The sequence below is a fragment of the Aedes aegypti genome, chromosome 1, assembly GCF_002204515.2.
Source record: "Aedes aegypti strain LVP_AGWG chromosome 1, AaegL5.0 Primary Assembly, whole genome shotgun sequence".
NCBI lineage: Eukaryota > Metazoa > Arthropoda > Insecta > Diptera > Culicidae > Aedes > Aedes aegypti.
In genome coordinates, this window is record NC_035107.1 from 184,708,446 (window position 1) to 184,726,862 (window position 18,417).

The 18,417-nt window shown below is 40.2% G+C and overlaps 1 protein-coding gene across 1 annotated transcript; it reads left to right on the forward strand.

Annotated features, from left to right (window-relative positions):
• The first annotated feature begins 10,155 nt into the window (after window positions 1–10,155).
• LOC5567404 (leucine-rich repeat-containing protein 57) lies at window positions 10,156–11,104 on the forward strand. The gene is made up of 2 exons (XM_021854974.1): window positions 10,156–10,270; window positions 10,329–11,104. The coding sequence occupies exons 1-2, from the start codon at window positions 10,174–10,176 to the stop codon at window positions 11,045–11,047; spliced, it is 816 nt and encodes a 271-aa protein (XP_021710666.1). The 5' UTR covers window positions 10,156–10,173; the 3' UTR covers window positions 11,048–11,104.
• Window positions 11,105–18,417: the final 7,313 nt, after the last annotated feature.

Below are 18,417 nucleotides of genomic sequence, written 5' to 3' on the forward strand. Positions count from 1 at the left end.
TATGAAAAGCTACGCTAGAAATGCGCACAGTCATCAACCATCATCATCGCGAAAACTGACGACGATGATTGAAATATCCCACACGGAGAAATATTTTTACCTAATTTTTGAGTTTACTTTACCCAAAATTAAGTATATCGATTATAGTTTCAACCCAAAATCTCTCGGTTTTCTCTTTCTCCCACACGAATGTTGTCAAAAATAGAGAGAGCTGCATCTACCCAATGGGGGTACTTTGGCCCAATAAGCCAAATTTGGGTAAATGAAACTTTTCTTATATTTGGGTCGAAAGAACTCAATTTTACGTTAAATCAACCCAAAATTGAGTATATTTTTCTAATGGAATTAAAGCCAAACTACCTAGTGGGGACTTTGGAAATTTAGCCAAAATTGAGTTATTGGGCTCAACTACGGAATTGCGTTGAAACAACCCAAAATTGAGTTGAATTCCGTCTCCGTGCAGGTCTCCTGTCATTTCACCTGCTTCGTAAAATGGCTCATAAAAACAAAATCTCATCATCAGTCATGATGATGATGAGAATGAACACGCTAGTCATGGGTCACTCACATTTGAGTAAAACACACATGTGAATCGCAAGTCAGTCCCATCTGCATTTTCGTCAAAATTCAATTGGGTCCTAAAATTTTTAATAAAATCTTGTTTTTATTTAATAACACGAAAAAGCATGTTACTGTAACTACTTTAGCAATTTTTCCCGCTCAAATAATGGCTATATCATTTTTAAAATTTAATTTAAAAATTTGGTCCATAAATGAACCTTGACACTTTAGATCATGTTTGACGTTCGCTTAGTCGACAAAAACACCACAGGGGTTTTAGTTCGACCACGGGGGTTGTTCCTCTCTGACATTTCGTAAGGGACACGGAAAACAAAATACACCCAAAATTTGAGTTTAAGCCAAAGGATGTGACAAAATCTAAAAAAATGTTTTTTGGGCTTAAACCAACGGAAAACATTAGAAAATTGAGTAAACATGTGTTTTTGGCCTAAACTCAAGCGTTTGGCACTAAAATTGGGACAGGGCTTTAGGACCCTATTGAGCTCAATTTTCAACATATCTTTGCTCTTTCAGCTGCAGTGATGAGATAAGGGCCCATTCACAAATTTCATAACGCTTTAGGGGGTGGGTGGGTGTCCGAACGTTGTTACGGCTCATACAAAAATTGTAGAGTATCAATACAAAAAGCGTCACGAGGGGGTGGGTGGGTGTCCAAAATTGCCAATTTTAGCGTTATGAAATAAATGAACAAGCCCTAATATGATTTGTTCGGAAAAATTAAGGCCGCACGGGACGTCATCATAATCACCCTATCCATTTCAAGAAGCAAATCCCAAGAACCACTCCATATATCGATGCGAAAATGTATCACTATGATTCTATAAATGTAGTGCACAACCCAATACATTTTCAGCTTCATCGGTTCACTAAAACTCGAGATTTGCTTCCACAAAGTTTTGATGATTATTGCTAGAGTGAGACGAAAGATAGAGAAAATAACACGGTCTCCCGTGTCGCCTTAAGAAAAGATTGTCCCATAATGAAAAGTAACCGCATATCAGTAGGGGAAGTGGTGGTAAAATGAACAGGGGTGGTAAAATGAACATCGTGCGTTTTCCCGAGAAAAAAAAACAAATTTCAATGAATTTTCATCGTGCACGGGCGATTTAGAGCATAAATCAGGGTGTTCGGGTTGATACGGAGGTCAATTGAAGTGAAAATATCAACAAAAGCTTAGATTTTAGAAAAACACGTTTGAAAACTAGAGCTGGCGTAACTTTTAGCTCGCAGGTTTTGAGGTTTTTCAGTGAGGTGAATATCGTTATGATATGATGCCAAATCTGATATTTTTGAATATCTTTTTGAATGGGTAACAATCATTTATAGATATATTTTCGTGGAAGCAATGAAATTTTTAAAAAATATTAGTTTTGCTCACGTTTTTTATATGATGTTCATTTTACCACCAACAGCTGTTAATTTTACCCACATAGTGCAGGTAAAATGAACATTCGCATCGTTTTTTGCTAGCGATAGAAATATATGAAAATTTGGCTATTTTAGTTTGAATTCGTGTTGCTGCTTTAGATAATATCCCTATTTTTGACCTTGTGCAACAGAACTATACATATTTCTCGTGTTTCTATCAGAAACAAGATGATATCCTTAAGGTGTTCATTTTACCACCCCTTCCCCTACCCTACAGATTACCGCACCGTGTAACACAAAAATGAACTGTGTTTTGACCATCTTTATATTTTTGTTATTTTTTTTTGGAAAGATATCGTAGTAAGAAGCATATTATGGAAGTTTCATTAAGTATTGAACATGTTTAAATCCTCTGGAATTGTTTGTATAATCGTATGTAAAACGAGTTTGAAAATGTCACAGCCATTTTCTCAATGCCTACTTTTTACAGATGGGATTGACTTGCGATTCACGACAGTATACTACAGTCAAATCTTCATGAGTCAATGTTCCATTACTCGATATCGACTCATGGAACCATAAGAAAAATCAAATTTTGTGGTTACTATATGATGATCCCTTGTTACGGCTTTCCATAGCATAGCTGTTGGGCCCATTCACATATTTCATAACGCTGAAGGGGGTGGGTGGGTGTCATGTTGACTCCATCGAATCGGTCATCTCTCGCCTTCACACTTAGATTTTATTACCGAAGTCGGTAAAATTTTACTGGGTTTTTGAACAGCAGAGTTATCTCAGTAATTTTTTGATCGTACTGAAAACTCCGTAATTCTCAAAGCTCCTGGAATTGTCAAAACATACCGAAATAGTCAGTACTTTTTGAAGCGTATATATTACTGGCTTTTTCAGTAAATGTTTGTTTATTATTAATTGCTGATGTTTTCAGCTTTATGGAGGGCTAACCAAAATTCCGAAAATGTCTTCTAATTTGTTTTACTTTTCAATTAATATCCAAAACAAAATCCAGGATTCATGAAACAGTCATTCAGTTATGGTGTATGTTATTTTCAGTCAAATTATCCACTCTTTTTTGTCTCCATCTTTAGCTTGTTGGGCAGCTCTTCATGGTAAGGTTCTTCACAGAATGAGAAATCGAATATTTGCGACAAATAGTTTGCATTAAATCACACAATCTGAAACTGGGAAGACTTGTCTTAGCTGGTCAACTTGTGGAGTTCCAAGACTCAATAAACTTCTGTCTCAATATTACGTTGAACATGCAAAAAGCGGTTCAACTTAACCTCAAGCATTGTGCAGCACAGAAAAGTGAGTCCAGTTCTGATTCCAACAAATTTCATCGGAATACGTCGCAGATATTCGATTATTCCTACACTCAGAAATAAAAATAGTCACAGAATTACTAAAGTTTATGCGTTAATGACTATTTTCTATCTGCCTCTCTTTTATTCTGCTGTGAATTTCTACACTTTATGTCATTTCGCCAGGTGAATTGACAAACAGGAATAAAATTCCCTGCAGAATGAAAGAGAGGCAGATAGAAAATAGTCATAAATTACTAAAATTTAGTCATTCTGTGACTACCCGTGTTTCTGAGTGTACTTACCATGAGCAGCTGACCTGATGGGTGCTAGATTTGGGTAACAAAACTTTGCCGGATCAGAAAATATTCATCACCGTTGATGCCGCGTCCGTTTTGGCTGACATGTTTCGCAGAACAATGTTTTTATTATATTTTAACGATAGCTCAGTAGAAATTGTTTTTTACTGAAATCTCGTTACTCAACATTACTGATTTTTTACTGCAACTGAGTTTGTTCGGTAAAGATTGAATGTTACGATGTGTTCAGTACAAGCTGTTGAAAAACAAAGCAATCGTGAACCCTATCTCAACAACCCTGCTAAGTCCCTGACAACCGTATCCTGGAGTAAGTTGGACCTAGCAACTTAGGGTTGTTACACTTTTTTCTTATTCCTGTTTCAACCACCAATCGCATCAACGGCTGCGGAAGCGGCAAAGTTCCACGAGACGGACAGGAAGGCCAAAGCGATTTTGGTGGGCTTCGTAGCAGACGAGTACCTAGGCTGCATTCGGGACAAGGGCACAGCAAAAGCAATGTGGAAAAGTCTCGAGGATACATTCGCGAAGAAATCAGCAGGTAGGCAGACCCTAATCAGGAAGCAAATTGCAAGATTGCACCTGAAAGATGGCGCCTCGGTTCGGACTAATCTGCTGGAGTTTGAAGATTTGATTCGTCAGTTACGCATGGCGGGATCGAAGTTGGAAGAAAGCGATGTTTGCTCGTCTCTGGCGTTAACGCTTCCGGAATCATACGACGCTCTGGTGACGGCTTTAGAGAATTTGCCGGAGAACGAACTTACCTACGAAGTGAAGACCCGTTTGATCGATGAAGAATCGAAACGAAATGATCGAAGCTATACTGTGGAAGACAAACCGGCAGCGTTCATTGGCGATAACCAGAAGAAAGGCAACCGGTTCAATGGAAAATGTCATTCCTGCGGAAAAAGAGGGCATATGAAGAAAGATTGCAAGAAAGCAAAAGGAAATGCAAATGTGGCAAGAACTTTAAACCAGTGGTGTTCATGGCGGACCGTGCAGTTACTAAGCGAGACAGCGTCGGGAAGATCGTGTTCAAGTTGGACTCTGGATCGAGTGACCATCTCGTGAACAAGAAAACGTATTTCATATCCGTCAAATCAGTACAATCGCCAATTATCATCAACGTGGCTAAGGATGGCCAATTTCTTGAAGCCAAGCAGGTAGGAGAGATCTCAGGTCATCTGTCTGAGAATAGTATGAAGATGATGGTGCGGGAAGATTTGGCCAAAGGACTGAACTTTAAGCCTCAGAAGCTCCAATTTTGTGAAGCTTGCGTTCAAGGTAAGATGTGTCGAGAACCATTTGATGGAAAGCGCGAAAGAGCAACGAGACCACTCGGAAGAATCCATTCTGATGTCTGTGGACCTATAGAGCCCGCGTCATGGGATGGTCACCGTTATTTTGTCAGCTTTATCGACGACTATTCACACTTCGCGATGGTGTTCCTACTGAAGAAAAAGTCTCAAGTTTTTGAAAAATTTCAAGAGTACGAAGCGATGGTAACAGCTATGTTTGGAGCATCGATATCGAAGTTGACAGTAGATCAAGGTCGAGAATATTGCTCCGGAAATCAGATGAAATTCTACAAGGCTAAAGGTATTCAAATAGAAGCGACCGTTTCATATTCCCCTCAACAAAACTGGGTAGCGGAGCGGTTCAACCGAACCCTAGTGGAGAAAGTTCGAAGCATGCTTATTGACTCGAGGATGCCTAAATCGATGTGGGGAGAAGCAGTTCTAACAGGTACGTTTTTGATGAATAGGAGTCCCACTTCTGCTCTCCCGAGGAATCTTACCCCGACGGAATGCTGGACCAAACAGAAGCCGAACTTGGAGAAACTGAAAGTTTTTGGTTCTCAAGCATTTGCATGGATCCCCAACCAATATCGCAAGAAGTTAGATGCGAAGAGTCGAGAACTGGTGATGATCGGATACGATTCAAATGGATATCGCTTATGAGACAGGAATTCTCGGAAAATCGTTATTGCTCGAGATGTGAAGTTTAATGAAGCTGGACGCATACGAATAACATGCGTCCAATAGTAGCAAATCTGAAGATATTCCTTTAATGATCTTGACATCGTCCGATCAAGAGGGGGAAAGCAAGAATTACCTCGTATCTGGAGAAGAAAACGAAGCGCGAAATTCCGTTGAAATGATTGAAGCTGAAGATAGCGAATACGATGATGAACTACCCACCGCGCTCCCTTCGCAACAAGAACGGGACAGCAATTCAGATGAATCGTCCACGAGGCGTAGCGAACGGGAGCGCAAGTTTCCGGGTAAGTTGCTGGAATATTTAACTGGTTTTGAAGCAACTGCTGTTGGCTCTCCACAATTCACAGATATACCTCAGTGTTTTAATGATATCGCAAAGAGTGATGACCGTGACCATTGGATGGAGGCCAATCGTGTGTGGCAACTGATGAAACGACCACCAGGTGTTAAGCCCTTGAAATCCAAATGGGTATTCCGATTGAAGGAAAACGAATGTGGACAAGCAATTCGACACAAAGCAAGGTTAGTGGTGAAAGGATTTCTGCGACGTCCTGGCATTGATTATGAAGAAGCGTTTGCTCCTGTGGCTCGCTTGGCAACAGTACGTGTGGTGCTCGCTGTGGCCGTACGATATGGTTTCTATCTACATCAAATGGATGTGAAGACGGCCTTTCTCCATGGCAACCTGAAGGAAGAGCTGTACATGGAGGTACCGGATGGAGTGCAGGCAGCGCCAGGAACAGTATGCAAGCTACTGAAGTCTATTTACGGGCTGAAACAGTCTCCACGATGCTGGAATGAAAAACTCAATACGGTGTTGCTGAAGCTAGGTTTTTCAAGATCGAAAAGAGATTATTGCCTGTACACTTCAACAAAGGAGAACGATGAAATCTATCTGGTGCTGTATGTAGACGATTTACTTATCATTGGCAGAAACATTCGAACCATTGAACACCTGAAGCAACAATTGTCCCGTGAGTTCAAAATGTCGGATTGCGGCGAGGCAAAGTTCTTCCTTGGCATTAAATTGGATTACGATCGTCAGAGAGGTATCCTAAAGTTGTCCCAAGGAAGCAATGCGCAAAAAATCCTGAAGAAATTCGGCATGATAGATTGCAACGCAGTGAAAACGCCTATGGAAAAAGGATTACAGTTGAGCCGAGCCGGAAGCATAACGAATGAACCCTACAGAGAACTTCTAGGCAGTTTAATGTACCAGATGCTATGTGCTAGACCTGATATTTGTTTTACTATAAGTTACCTTGGACGTTACCAACAGAATCCGGTGGATCATCATTGGCAGGCCTTGAAGCGCGTTGTGAGATACCTGAAGGGCACTAGCGAGCTTGGTTCTGCTCTACAAGCGGAATGAATCATCAGCTCCGTTGATTGGCTTTGTGGACTCAGATTGGGCATCAGATCAAGAAGATCGAAAATCCGTATCTGGCTTTGTCTTCAAGGTGTTCGGATCAACCGTATCGTGGGCAAGTAGAAAACAAGTGACCGTATCTACTTCATCTAGTGAAGCAGAATATGTTGCTCTCAGCTCTGCAGTAAGTGAAGCGATTTGGTTGGGCGGTCTCCTGGAAGATTTGAAATGCAAATCAAAGGCAGAAGCAATTCCAATATTTGAAGATAATCGTGGCTGTATTGGACTGGCAAGAAACATGGAATCAAAAAGAATCAAGCACATCGATATCAAACATCATTTTCTGAGGGACCATGTTGCTGCTGGAACCGTGACGATTGAGCCTATTGGAACTGCAGATCAAGAAGCAGACATCTTCACGAAATCATTGGATACTGTACGATTCCAAGATCTACGTTCAAGACTGGGAGTCACCGATTGAGAGGGGGTGTTGAAAAACAAAGCAATCGTGAACCCTATCTCAACAACCCTGCTACGTCCCTGACAACCGTATCCTGGAGTAAGTTGGACCTAGCAACTTAGGGTTGTTACACTTTTTTCTTATTCCTGTTTCAACCACCAATCGCATCAGACGTGTGTTTCAATAAACGTTATTGTTCCTGTTACATTCGCGTCTTGTTCTTCGTCTCCAAAGTTCTGCAACATCAACACAAGTGACCACCGTTTTCAGTAAAATACGAAAAAGCATAGCTGAATCTCAGTGATGTTCACCGAAAAAGCTGAAAACCCGGTATTTTTTGTGTTTTACGGTTTGAACACCGTAAAAAAAAAATACCGAACAGAAAAAGCGCGATTAAGTGTGTATTAGGCCGTCCCTTATTTTTCATAAATGCGAAATGTTATAAGTTTGTCATTGTAAAGTGCTCATTTTGGTAAGAAAAAAATCAGGTAAAAATTTGAAGTCCGTACGTGCACGCCAAGTGGTCCCCCAACGGCCCTGAAGGTATTAGGCGTAGATGACCCCGTGCGCAAAATCGAGCTCGCTGCTCTAGTACACGCAGCATGAGTACGAAAAGCCACCAGTAATAAATTGTCCTACGCGCGTTGATGAACAGCATAAAATGAACCGCAGCAGCATAAAGTTTTCTTTGGGATGATTCAAATAGTACGATAATTTTTTGTCAATTTTAGATCTCCTTCCTTCTCCACTTTTGCATGAGAAATTTAAATGAACCGTATGAACCGTAACACTACGGAAGACCACCTCCCTCCCCCTGTTGCGTTACGTAATATTTGAACGATCCCTTTGCAGTTCTGAATTTTATGTCAGCGTCAAGGGGAAGGTCACTCTACGCACTTCATTCGGCACAGCTGTGCCTTCAGTGCGCCAAAGTGTACCAAGCGTGCCAAACGTGCTATAATACTACAATCATTGAACTGAAATTATGGAAAAACGTTCTCAGCAAGCATTGACATTTCATTTCTTTTTCGGCTTGTCTCTCAAATTTGCATTACTTTCCCGTCATGTGTTTTTTAATGTTGCGGTTGTTTTCCGGGATACAGTTTACTTACATTATCACAGGGAAAACTAACGAGAAAACCAAGTCAAGTAAATGTAAGACTTCAGTGGGAAGGTTTAGAAAATGGTGCGCATGAATTCTAGGACAACACGAGACAGGAATTCGTGTGGGTCGTTTTCTAAATCTTCCCATTGAAGACTTACATATACTTGGCTTCTCGTTAATTTAGAAAACTGGCTTCTCGTTAATTTAGAAAAACTGCAGCACGCAGCGTCAACGATTATGTACGGGATCGTATTGGAAGGGAGAGGGATGCGGAGATTTGGGAGAACATTACGATGAAATCGCAATGCAGTAAGACGTATGTCATATGTAGATCACTGTAATTCTCGGGACATATATGTCCGTATACGATGACGATGATATCTCCAAGATCTCCTACATGTTTTACCCATCTCCCCGTCATTGGAAGTGACATTGACGCTTTTTTTTATCTTGTAATATAATATATTATTTATTGTGAATTTAGTATAGGACATGAGCACAGCCGATTCCACCATCTTCAGATCGTTTGGGCTCTGCTGGAATGGGGCCACTCTAGATTCGTTCGTTCTGAAATAAAAAAATATATAATTGTAAACACACTAGTGTTAGGAAGTTAGTTTTGAACCCGAAGTCGAAGTATTCGACAGATAGCAAACAACTCAGAAAACGCAATGATTGCTGAGACGGAAATTTCAGTTCACTGTAATTTTTATAGCAACCTACTTTGGTAAGGTGTGCCAGTCAGTGCGCCGAAATGTGCCATTGCTGTGCAAGGCACACTGCGTAGAGTGACCACCCCCTTGGTCAGCGTGCATTGTTATGAAAATATCTACAGTACAAAATATTATTCTACTTAAAATTCTATGCTGATTATCAATTTGTTACTAGTGGCTTTTCGTACTCATGTTGCGTATACTAGAGCAGCGTGCTCGATATGGCGCAGGGGGTCATCTACACCTAATACCTTTAGGGTCGTTGGGGGACCACTTAGCGTCCACGTACGGACTTCAAATTTTTACCTGATTTTTTTCTTACCAAAACGAGCACTTTATAACGACGAACTTATAACATTTCGCATTTTCGAAAAATAAGGGACGGCCTAGTGTGTATCTGAGAGAGACTCGCGAAGAGGAAAAATATCAACGTCATATGCAGCCCAGATTCCCCTCTCACGAAACGTCAAATGCAGCCCACCGTTTTTATGGCTGAAAAAGTGAAAAGTATTGTGTTCAAAGTAAACTGTTATTAAAACCCTCAGTCGGCGGAGCAGTTTTTTCCAAAGTTGATGATAAATCTAAGCAGAATATTAATTATTTCAAATGTCTGCTACGTTTGCTGGCATGAAATTTCACTCAAACGGCAATTTATGATTCGATGTGTTGCAAACTCAATCATATTTTGCTGAGAGGTTCATGTGAGGATTTGAACAGCATGCGCATAATTGGTATAAACACAAAGTGGAATAAGAAAAAAAAACTCAGCAATCACAGAAAAAGAAGACCGTCTTCGCGAGTCTCGTCTCAGGTGTGTATATATTCTCATGGCTCTGAGACTATTTTTATTTCTGAGTGTGCATGTAATGATGGTAATGATGACGATGATGATTGTGTAATGATGACGTTTCTGCGGATGATTTTGGCTTTTTATAGATTTATGAGATTTATTTATTTACAATTTTCTCACTGTTGTTACTCATTCCGATCAGTGTTCAGTCGATTTCAAGAAAGTTGTAAAAAGTTTCCATTTTTAAGTAATATAAAATTGAAAAGTTATTTGTACTTTGTTTAACACAACTGTTCATCTTCTAGATATGGGTAACAAGCAAGTCAAGCAACATTTTGAAACGGCGCAGAAGACAGGGGTGCTGAAAATTTCCCAGATGAGACTAAACGAGTTCCCATCGGCTTTGAAAGCATTTCCCAATGTCTTAAAAACCCTAGATCTCTCTGAGAACCGTTTTGCAGAGCTACCGGATGACCTAGGGAAGTTTACACTCTTGAAACATCTGAACGTAGCTGGTAATCGGCTTATTTCGATCCCGGAGATTATTGGAGTGCTAGTCAAACTGGAAACTCTGAATGCCATGAACAACTTGATTGTGAGATTGCCACCAGAACTTGGCCAATGTAAGAACCTGAAGCAGATCAATCTTAGCAACAATCAAATCAACGAATTTCCCACAATGGTTTGTGGCTTGAAGCAACTGGACCTGTTGGATTTGTCGCGAAATAAAATTACCCTGATTCCTCCGGAAGTTAGCAGTCTACAAGTTACGGAACTGAACGTCAATCAAAATCAGATATCTGAAGTGTCGGAAAATATTGCCTTATGTCCGAAGCTGAAAACATTCCGGATAGAGGAGAATTGCTTGCAAGCCACTGCTGCGCTTTCGAAAATTTTGAAGGATTCGCAGATATGTAATCTTTCAGTTGATGGAAACCTGTTCAGTTCCAAGGCATTTGCCGAACTAGATGGACATGATGCCTACATGGAAAGATACACGGCGGCTAGGAAGAAGATATTTTAATTAGATCAAATTCAAAATAATACCACCTATAAATGTTATTTTTTGCACGCTTTTACAGTGTGCGACAGTACAGTCATCGATGTTGTCACAATGAATAAAAATGGTCCCTATTTGAAATCTTTTGGTAAATTGAAATTCAATATCCATTCACACGGATTTAGGATATATAATAAATAACTATTACACAGAATTTAGTAGGGGAACATGGTCCAATTCGGACCTAGTAACAGTTTTTTGGCCATGGACGGCATGAAAACTTTTATATTTTCTTGAAAGCCTGATTTAGCGCGCACACTTTTCTCTCAGAGAGTTTTGTGATATCTCCTACCAGGACATGACTAGACATGTTTGAACAAAATTCTCCAAAAGGTCCGATTTGGACCAACCCTGTTCCAATTCGGACCACCACGGTTATCAAATATAACTCCGATTTGTTTGGTATTAAAGCTTGTTGAACTTCTTCTATAAGCGCAAGCATAAAAATTCAACTCAATGCGTGAAAAATTCCAATTTAGTTCGAGTCAGAACTAGCTCAAGTAAAATTTGAATTTCATTTAAAAAAACATGGATGAAATCTGATGCTGGTTCCAAATTGAGTACTGTGAACTATCCCTTACTTTATTTTAAACTGACCATCGTATATGGGAGATACCGAGATAAAGAACACATTTTTTAATTTTGGAGATTTTTGTTATTTTGACAAAATACATAGGAATAAGCCAGCATACTGTGAAATTTTAACATATTGTATCATGGCATGAAAATATCTGGTTAAAAAGGTAAAATTGTTCGGGAAACTGAAAGAGATAGCATCGAGTCTCTGCACATCAAGTTGGAGAAGTATTGACGCACGTTTTAGGGTCAAAGTACGCTAGATTGAAGTTATTATAAAATGAAACCAAACTGAAAAGTTTCAAGTTCAAAGGGCATTCTATCGGTTAAGGGAAAATTGATTGTATTGCAGCGCTCGTAAACTCGTATCGTATAGTCAAAAACAATATTGGAAAGCTGTATCCAAAATAGGCTGTGGTATTAATGGAGATGCTTTTCAAGTAGCTGGTTTATTGATTCTTTTTTTGTGGTTTATTTCTTAGATTTTTTCGAAGACTTTTTCTTGACCGCATCAGAAACAAAGGCACCATCCATCAATATTACAACTTCTGTGATTTTCTAGCAAGTCAAGAAGACTTTAACGGGTGGAGCTTATAAAACAGACTGACTGCTCGTTGAAAATCAAGAGGTCCGTATTGAACCATATCAAAAGGTCCGGATTGGACCAACACACATTTTGAGATTTTCAATCTATTTTACAGTAGCGGCAGTATTGAGAAATGCTTGATGGTCCGAATTAGAACAGGGTCCGAATTGGACCAGCTTCCCCTAAATCTTTGATACATAACGCTGAAAGGGGTGGGTGGATTACCCTAAAATGAACCACTCAGCAAAAAATGACTGCGTTTGCATCACACCGAATCATAAATAGCCTTTTGAGTGAAATTTCATGTCAGCAAACTTAGCAGACATTAGAAATAACGAATCTTGTGGTTAGATTTATCAGGAGCTTTGGAAAAAACTGCTCCGCCGACTGAGGTTTTTAATAACAGTTCATTGTGAATATATTCACACACACACTTAGAAAATATCACCGACTCCGGTAATTTTTTTACCGAAATATAAATTTGTCTTTGGCTGAGCGCTCAGTAATGCGTTCGGTAAAGTTAAGAATCACCGAACGATCAGAAATTTAAATAAAAAAACAGCTGTCAAAATATTACAAACCGTTCGTTAACGGTTACCGGGCAAATTGTAAAATTAATTACCGAACGTATTGTTAATAGCAGTCGGTATTTGAAATTCCATTCCAGATTATAAAAAGAAAAAAAAACTGATGATGATAAATGAAACAACTTAATTTATTTCGAGTTCTCGTTTTCACTTCGTGTATAAATTAATAGCAATATGCACATTTGGTACACAATTTTACAATCACAGTGTTCAGGAGTGAAAATTCGCATTAGCAGGATTCACTTCATTTTTCCGAATATGCTGGACGTTGTTATCTGAATCGTGAATTGGCAATTCTATCCCGCAACGAAACATCCAACTCCATCCTAAAATACAGCCCTTGAATGAAAATTCCTGGAAAATCTACTTATCATACTTAAGGATAACAACCAAACGTTCATCTTGGTCATCTGACTTAGTTTAAAAAAAATATAGTACCCATGATCCCGAACACATAACATTAAAAGCATTGGACACAATCTAAACGCGTCGTTTTCCACTTTGAAACAAATATGGCGGCATGTTTTGTGTTTGGAACAAATTACCATTTGCTCGGTAAACCATTATAGTCCTAGTACTGAAGTACGGTAAAAGTTTACAGTATACAGTGAATCTGAACGATGTCGCGCGCCCAAAAAAATCGGAAAGCGCGTGTGGGACACGCGACGTGTGACTCGTTCCCGACATAACTGTCATAATGACATGTGTCGCATTCTTGCGATGTTTATGAACACAGCACATTATTCAAATATTTGTCGCGACGCTTGGAGATTGAAAAAAATATATTTAAAAAAAATGTTTGTCCTTATTTCTGTCGAATCTACAATACAGTTTTTCGGTAAACGAAATGACGATTTCGGTAAAAATAGGATAAATATATTTATGATTTTCCTATTTTTCAAGTTTTTTCGGTAAAGCTCTTTAGCAATACCAAAACCTCAGTTATTTATTTATTTACAGTGCGTTTTCGGTAAAAATATTGACCGCACAACGAAATGAAAACTAAGTGTAATAATACAACACTTTTCACTTTTGAAGCCATAAAACGGCGGGCTGCATTTGACGTTTCATGGCAGCGAAAATTTCAGCGGACGTTGAAATTTTTCCTCTTCGCGAGTCTCTCTCAGGTTTGTAGTGGTTCAGTGAGTACCCAAGTAACATTAATAGCTGAGTAACAGCTTAATCAGCTGAAAAGGCCAGGAGAAGTGAAAAAAATGATTTCGATATTTTGGTCCTCCTCCGAAGAAATAACTGAATAGCTTCCTAATTAAACTGCTTTGCTCCTTGCAATACCTCGGCTGAACTTCCCGTCTCACCGAGAACAGATCAAGCGAATTCTTCGACTTAATTTCAAGTTCTTGTTCGCTTTTGGAAGCATCAGTCCTATCTAAATTATCAGGAAAAGCTTTTCTTCAGTATTGCCTTCATCTGTAATCTGAATGCCATCACCATTTTCGATTCGTGGTCCATTCAAAACACAATCTGGGTAGTCATAGTCTTCATAATCAATTTTCAAACGATCTTCATCTTCCCCGTCTTGCTCCAAAGGAAACCTGGCTTGTGGTATATCTGCTTCCAAAATGGTCTTCTCACTGTCATCAGTAAGCTTTACGTGACTTGTTATAGTAGATTTCAAATCTTCGAGCTCACAACAATGCTTACCATGTTGATCCATTATGTGTTCCTCGATGCATTCCGAACGAAAATTTCACTGTTTCTGAGTTTTCACATCGCATGCGTTTGCACAAAGTTCTTCTTCTTTCTGGATTTACGTCCCAACTGGGACAGAGCCTGCTTCTCAGATTAGTGTTCTTATGAGCACTTCCACAGTTATTAACTGAGAACTTTCTTTGCCGTTTGACCATTTTTGCATGTGTATATCGTGTGGCAGGTACAAAGATACTTTATGCCCTGGGAATCGAGAAAATTTCCTTTACGAAAAGATACTTGACCAGCGGGATTCGAACCCACGACCCTCAGCATGGTCATGCTGAATAGCTGCGCGTTTACCGCTACGGCTATCTGGGCCCCAAAGATTTTCCGTAAATAGCTCAATTTCGAAAAAGTTTCCTTTCAGATGACCAGTTGCTATATTTCTTCCACATTTCTTCAGAATCGCACTATTGCCAGTAAATAAAACTTCGATGCCTGCTTCTGTCATTTTCTTGACTGACATCAAATTCTCCCTCAGATCCGGTACATGTAAAATATCCTCAACATTGAAATAAACACCTCGATTACTGACAGCGTCGATAACTCCTATGCTTCTGGCTATCATGGCCTGACCTTCTTTCGCAACTTCAATTTCAACTGGATCGTTCAGCTAACGTAGGTGAGAAAACACGGATTTATCGCTTACCAGGTGGTCACTACAGACTGAATCCAGCTTAAAAACGATTTTTCCTTTCTTTCGTGTAAATTTCTCCGCATCTGCCATGAAACTTACTGATTTATCTGCATAATTCGTTTCGCTTCCAATCAGCCTATTGCAATCCTTTTTGATATGTTCCCGTTTACCGCAATTATGGCACATTCCATTAAACTTCGTTAACCTTCTCTGCTGGTGTCCTGTAAACACCGCTGGTATTTCGTTATCATAGCATAGCATAGCATAGACTGACTGTACATGTCAATGGTTGCTACTCCGTGATTGATCGGAACTGGTAAGAATTGCACTACGATCCAAATGAATAAGGGATGGGAGTTTCCGCTTACTCTCGAAGTGCAATTTTAGCAGATCTAATATTATTGATCAATAACGGCGCCGGCCAAGTCCTTACAGTCAGTTGGGATGGGGAAGGAATGTTTGGGTGTAATGATTGTTGCTTCTAGAGACCGAGAATACCTCTGCATCTCCACAATCACCACGGGAAGGGTGTTTATTAGTGAGGGAGGAAAAGATCTAGGAGTCACCTCTGGTCGGTGATGCGATCCATGGACAAGGGGGAAATATACGACTTATATTTAAAGCTAGTTTTATATTTTTGTCTCGAGAAGTTTTTGGTTTTTGGAAACTTTAAAAAATACGTCAACATCTATAATGTCGAACAATTCAAAAGGCGTTTTTATTAATGACGAAAACTGAAAATTACATGTATATATTTTAAATATGAAACAGGAATAATGCCGACACTTGTAGTGACGAACCATACATAGTTTGTTTGAAAATGACATATGAGTATTACTGTGCATTTTGTCTCGATATGGTAGAAGTTTTAAAAAATACGTCAACATTCACAATGTCGAACAATTCAAAAGATAATTTTCAATAATGTCAAAAAGAGAAAAATATATGTATATTGAAATTGTATAAGAAAATAGCATAATGCCGACACTTATAGTGACGAACCATACAAAGTTTGTTTTAATATTACATAAAAGTTACGCTTTCAAGAAAAAATGTGTTATCATAAGCATGAAACGAACTCACCAGTTGGTAATCCATTCTCGACTGAACACAAAACTGACACTGTCAGCAAAATTTCTTGGCGTTCCGAAAACAAACCGTCTTGCTTGGGCCCTTTTCAAAAACCTACCCAGCAAGACGCTCCAAAACAGGAAAAAAAAAAATTCTCCGGCGACGCGCGGAACCGTGAGCAAAATCTATCGGACGACGCAAAACCGAACTGTCCTGCTTGGGCTTCACGAAGCACTACCCAGCAAGACGCTCCAAAACAGGAAAAAAAAATCTCCAGCGACGAAAACGCGCGAAATCGTGAGCAAAATATATCGGACGACGCAAAACCGAACTGTCCTGCTTGGGCTTCACGAAGCACTACCCAGCAAAACGCTCCAAAACAGGAAAAAAAAAAATTCCGGCGACGAAAACGCGCGAAATTGTGAGCAAAATCGATCGGACGACGCAAAACCGAACTGTCCTGCTTGGGCTTCACGAAGCACTACCCAGCAAGACGCTCCAAAACAGGGAAAAAAAATCTCCAGCGACGAAAACGCGCGAAATCGTGAGCAAAATATATCGGACGACGCAAAACCGAACTGTCCTGCTTGGGCTTCACGAAGCACTACCCAGCAAAACGCTCCAAAACAGGAAAGAAAAAAAAAAAAAAAAAATTCCGGCGACGAAAACGCGCGAAATTGTGAGCAAAATCGATCGGACGACGCAAAACCGAACTGTCCTGCTTGGGCTTCACGAAGCACTACCCAGCAAGACGCTCCAAAACAGGAAAAAAAAAAAAAAAAAATTCCGGCGACGAAAACGCGCGAAATTGTGAGCAAAATCGATCGGACGACGCAAAACCGAACTGTCCTGCTTGGGCTTCACGAAGCACTACCCAGCAAGACGCTCCAAAACAGGGAAAAAAAAATCTCCAGCGACGAAAACGCGCGAAATCGTGAGCAAAATATATCGGACGACGCAAAACCGAACTGTCCTGCTTGGGCTTCACGAAGCACTACCCAGCAAAACGCTCCAAAACAGGAAGAAAAAAAAATTCCGGCGACGAAAACGCGCGAAATTGTGAGCAAAATCGATCGGACGACGCAAAACCGAACTGTCCTCTGTAAACACCGCTGGTATTTCGTTATCGTATCCAAACTCTCCTTTTTCTAAACGGTCCGCTCGCTTTGACTCTTCTGCCAATAACCTCTGCTTGACGAGATCCAAAGTTAATTCATCCTCTGCAACATTCTCTAAAGCCGTAACTAGTGGGTCATACGAGTCCGGTAATGTAAGAAAGAGCTGCGACACCAAATGTGCCTCCACAGTGTAATAAAATAGGCAGAGCTACACGTGAACACGTCTTTATTGGGTGAGAACGTCGGCAAAAGAGACAGAATTTTATTTGAAAATTTCTTAGCCTACTACGTTTGAATTCAAACTATATCTAGTTAGGTTGCTAATGGCAACGTGATCGGTTGCACGCTCAACACCTCCGCTCAACCGAACAACCCCAGCTTGTTTCGCAACATTTCGAACGGACCCCGTGCCAATGCTTTGGTGAAGATGTCCGCAACTTGCTCGGATGTCGGTTTGTATATGATTCTGAAAACGCCTTCCTGGATTTTCTCTCGGATAAAGTTGTATCGGATGTCGATGTGCTTCATTCGCTTATGGTCCCTCGGTTCCTCAACTATGCGGATACAGGACTGGTTATCCTTGAACAACGGTATCGGATGATGGAAAACAACTCCAAGCTCTTCAAGTAGATTCTTGAGCCAAATAGCGTCGCATGCAGCTTGACTCAAAGAGATGTACTCGGCCTCCGTTGATGAAAGCGATACAGTTGCTTGCTTTCGGGTCATCCACAAGACAGTGGCATCATAAACTTGTAATACATTGCCGGATATCGACCGACGATCATCTTGGTCGTTGCCCCAGTCAGCATCAGCGTATCCAACTAGCGGTTGACCTCCATGTCGATGGAACACTAAGCCCAGGGTGACGGTCCCCTTCAGATACCGCAATATACGCTTTAGATGGCACCAGTGAACATCGGTTGGTGCAGATTGGAATTTGCTGAAGAAATTTACTGCAGCGCTGATGTCCGGTCGCGAAGCCAGTGCCAGGTACGTCAAACAGCCGATGAGTTCCCTGTACGGCTTCTTCGTCACTACATCTCCTTTTT

Excerpts from the sequence above, each read along its gene's own strand:
- LOC5567404 (XM_021854974.1), top strand. The coding sequence starts at position 10,174 with ATGAGATTTATTTATTTACAATTTTCTCACTGTTGTTACTCATTCCGA. Across the intron at positions 10,271-10,328 it reads TAAAAAGTTTCCATTTTTAA|ATATGGGTAACAAGCAAGTC; the intron begins GTAATATAAAAT and ends TTCATCTTCTAG.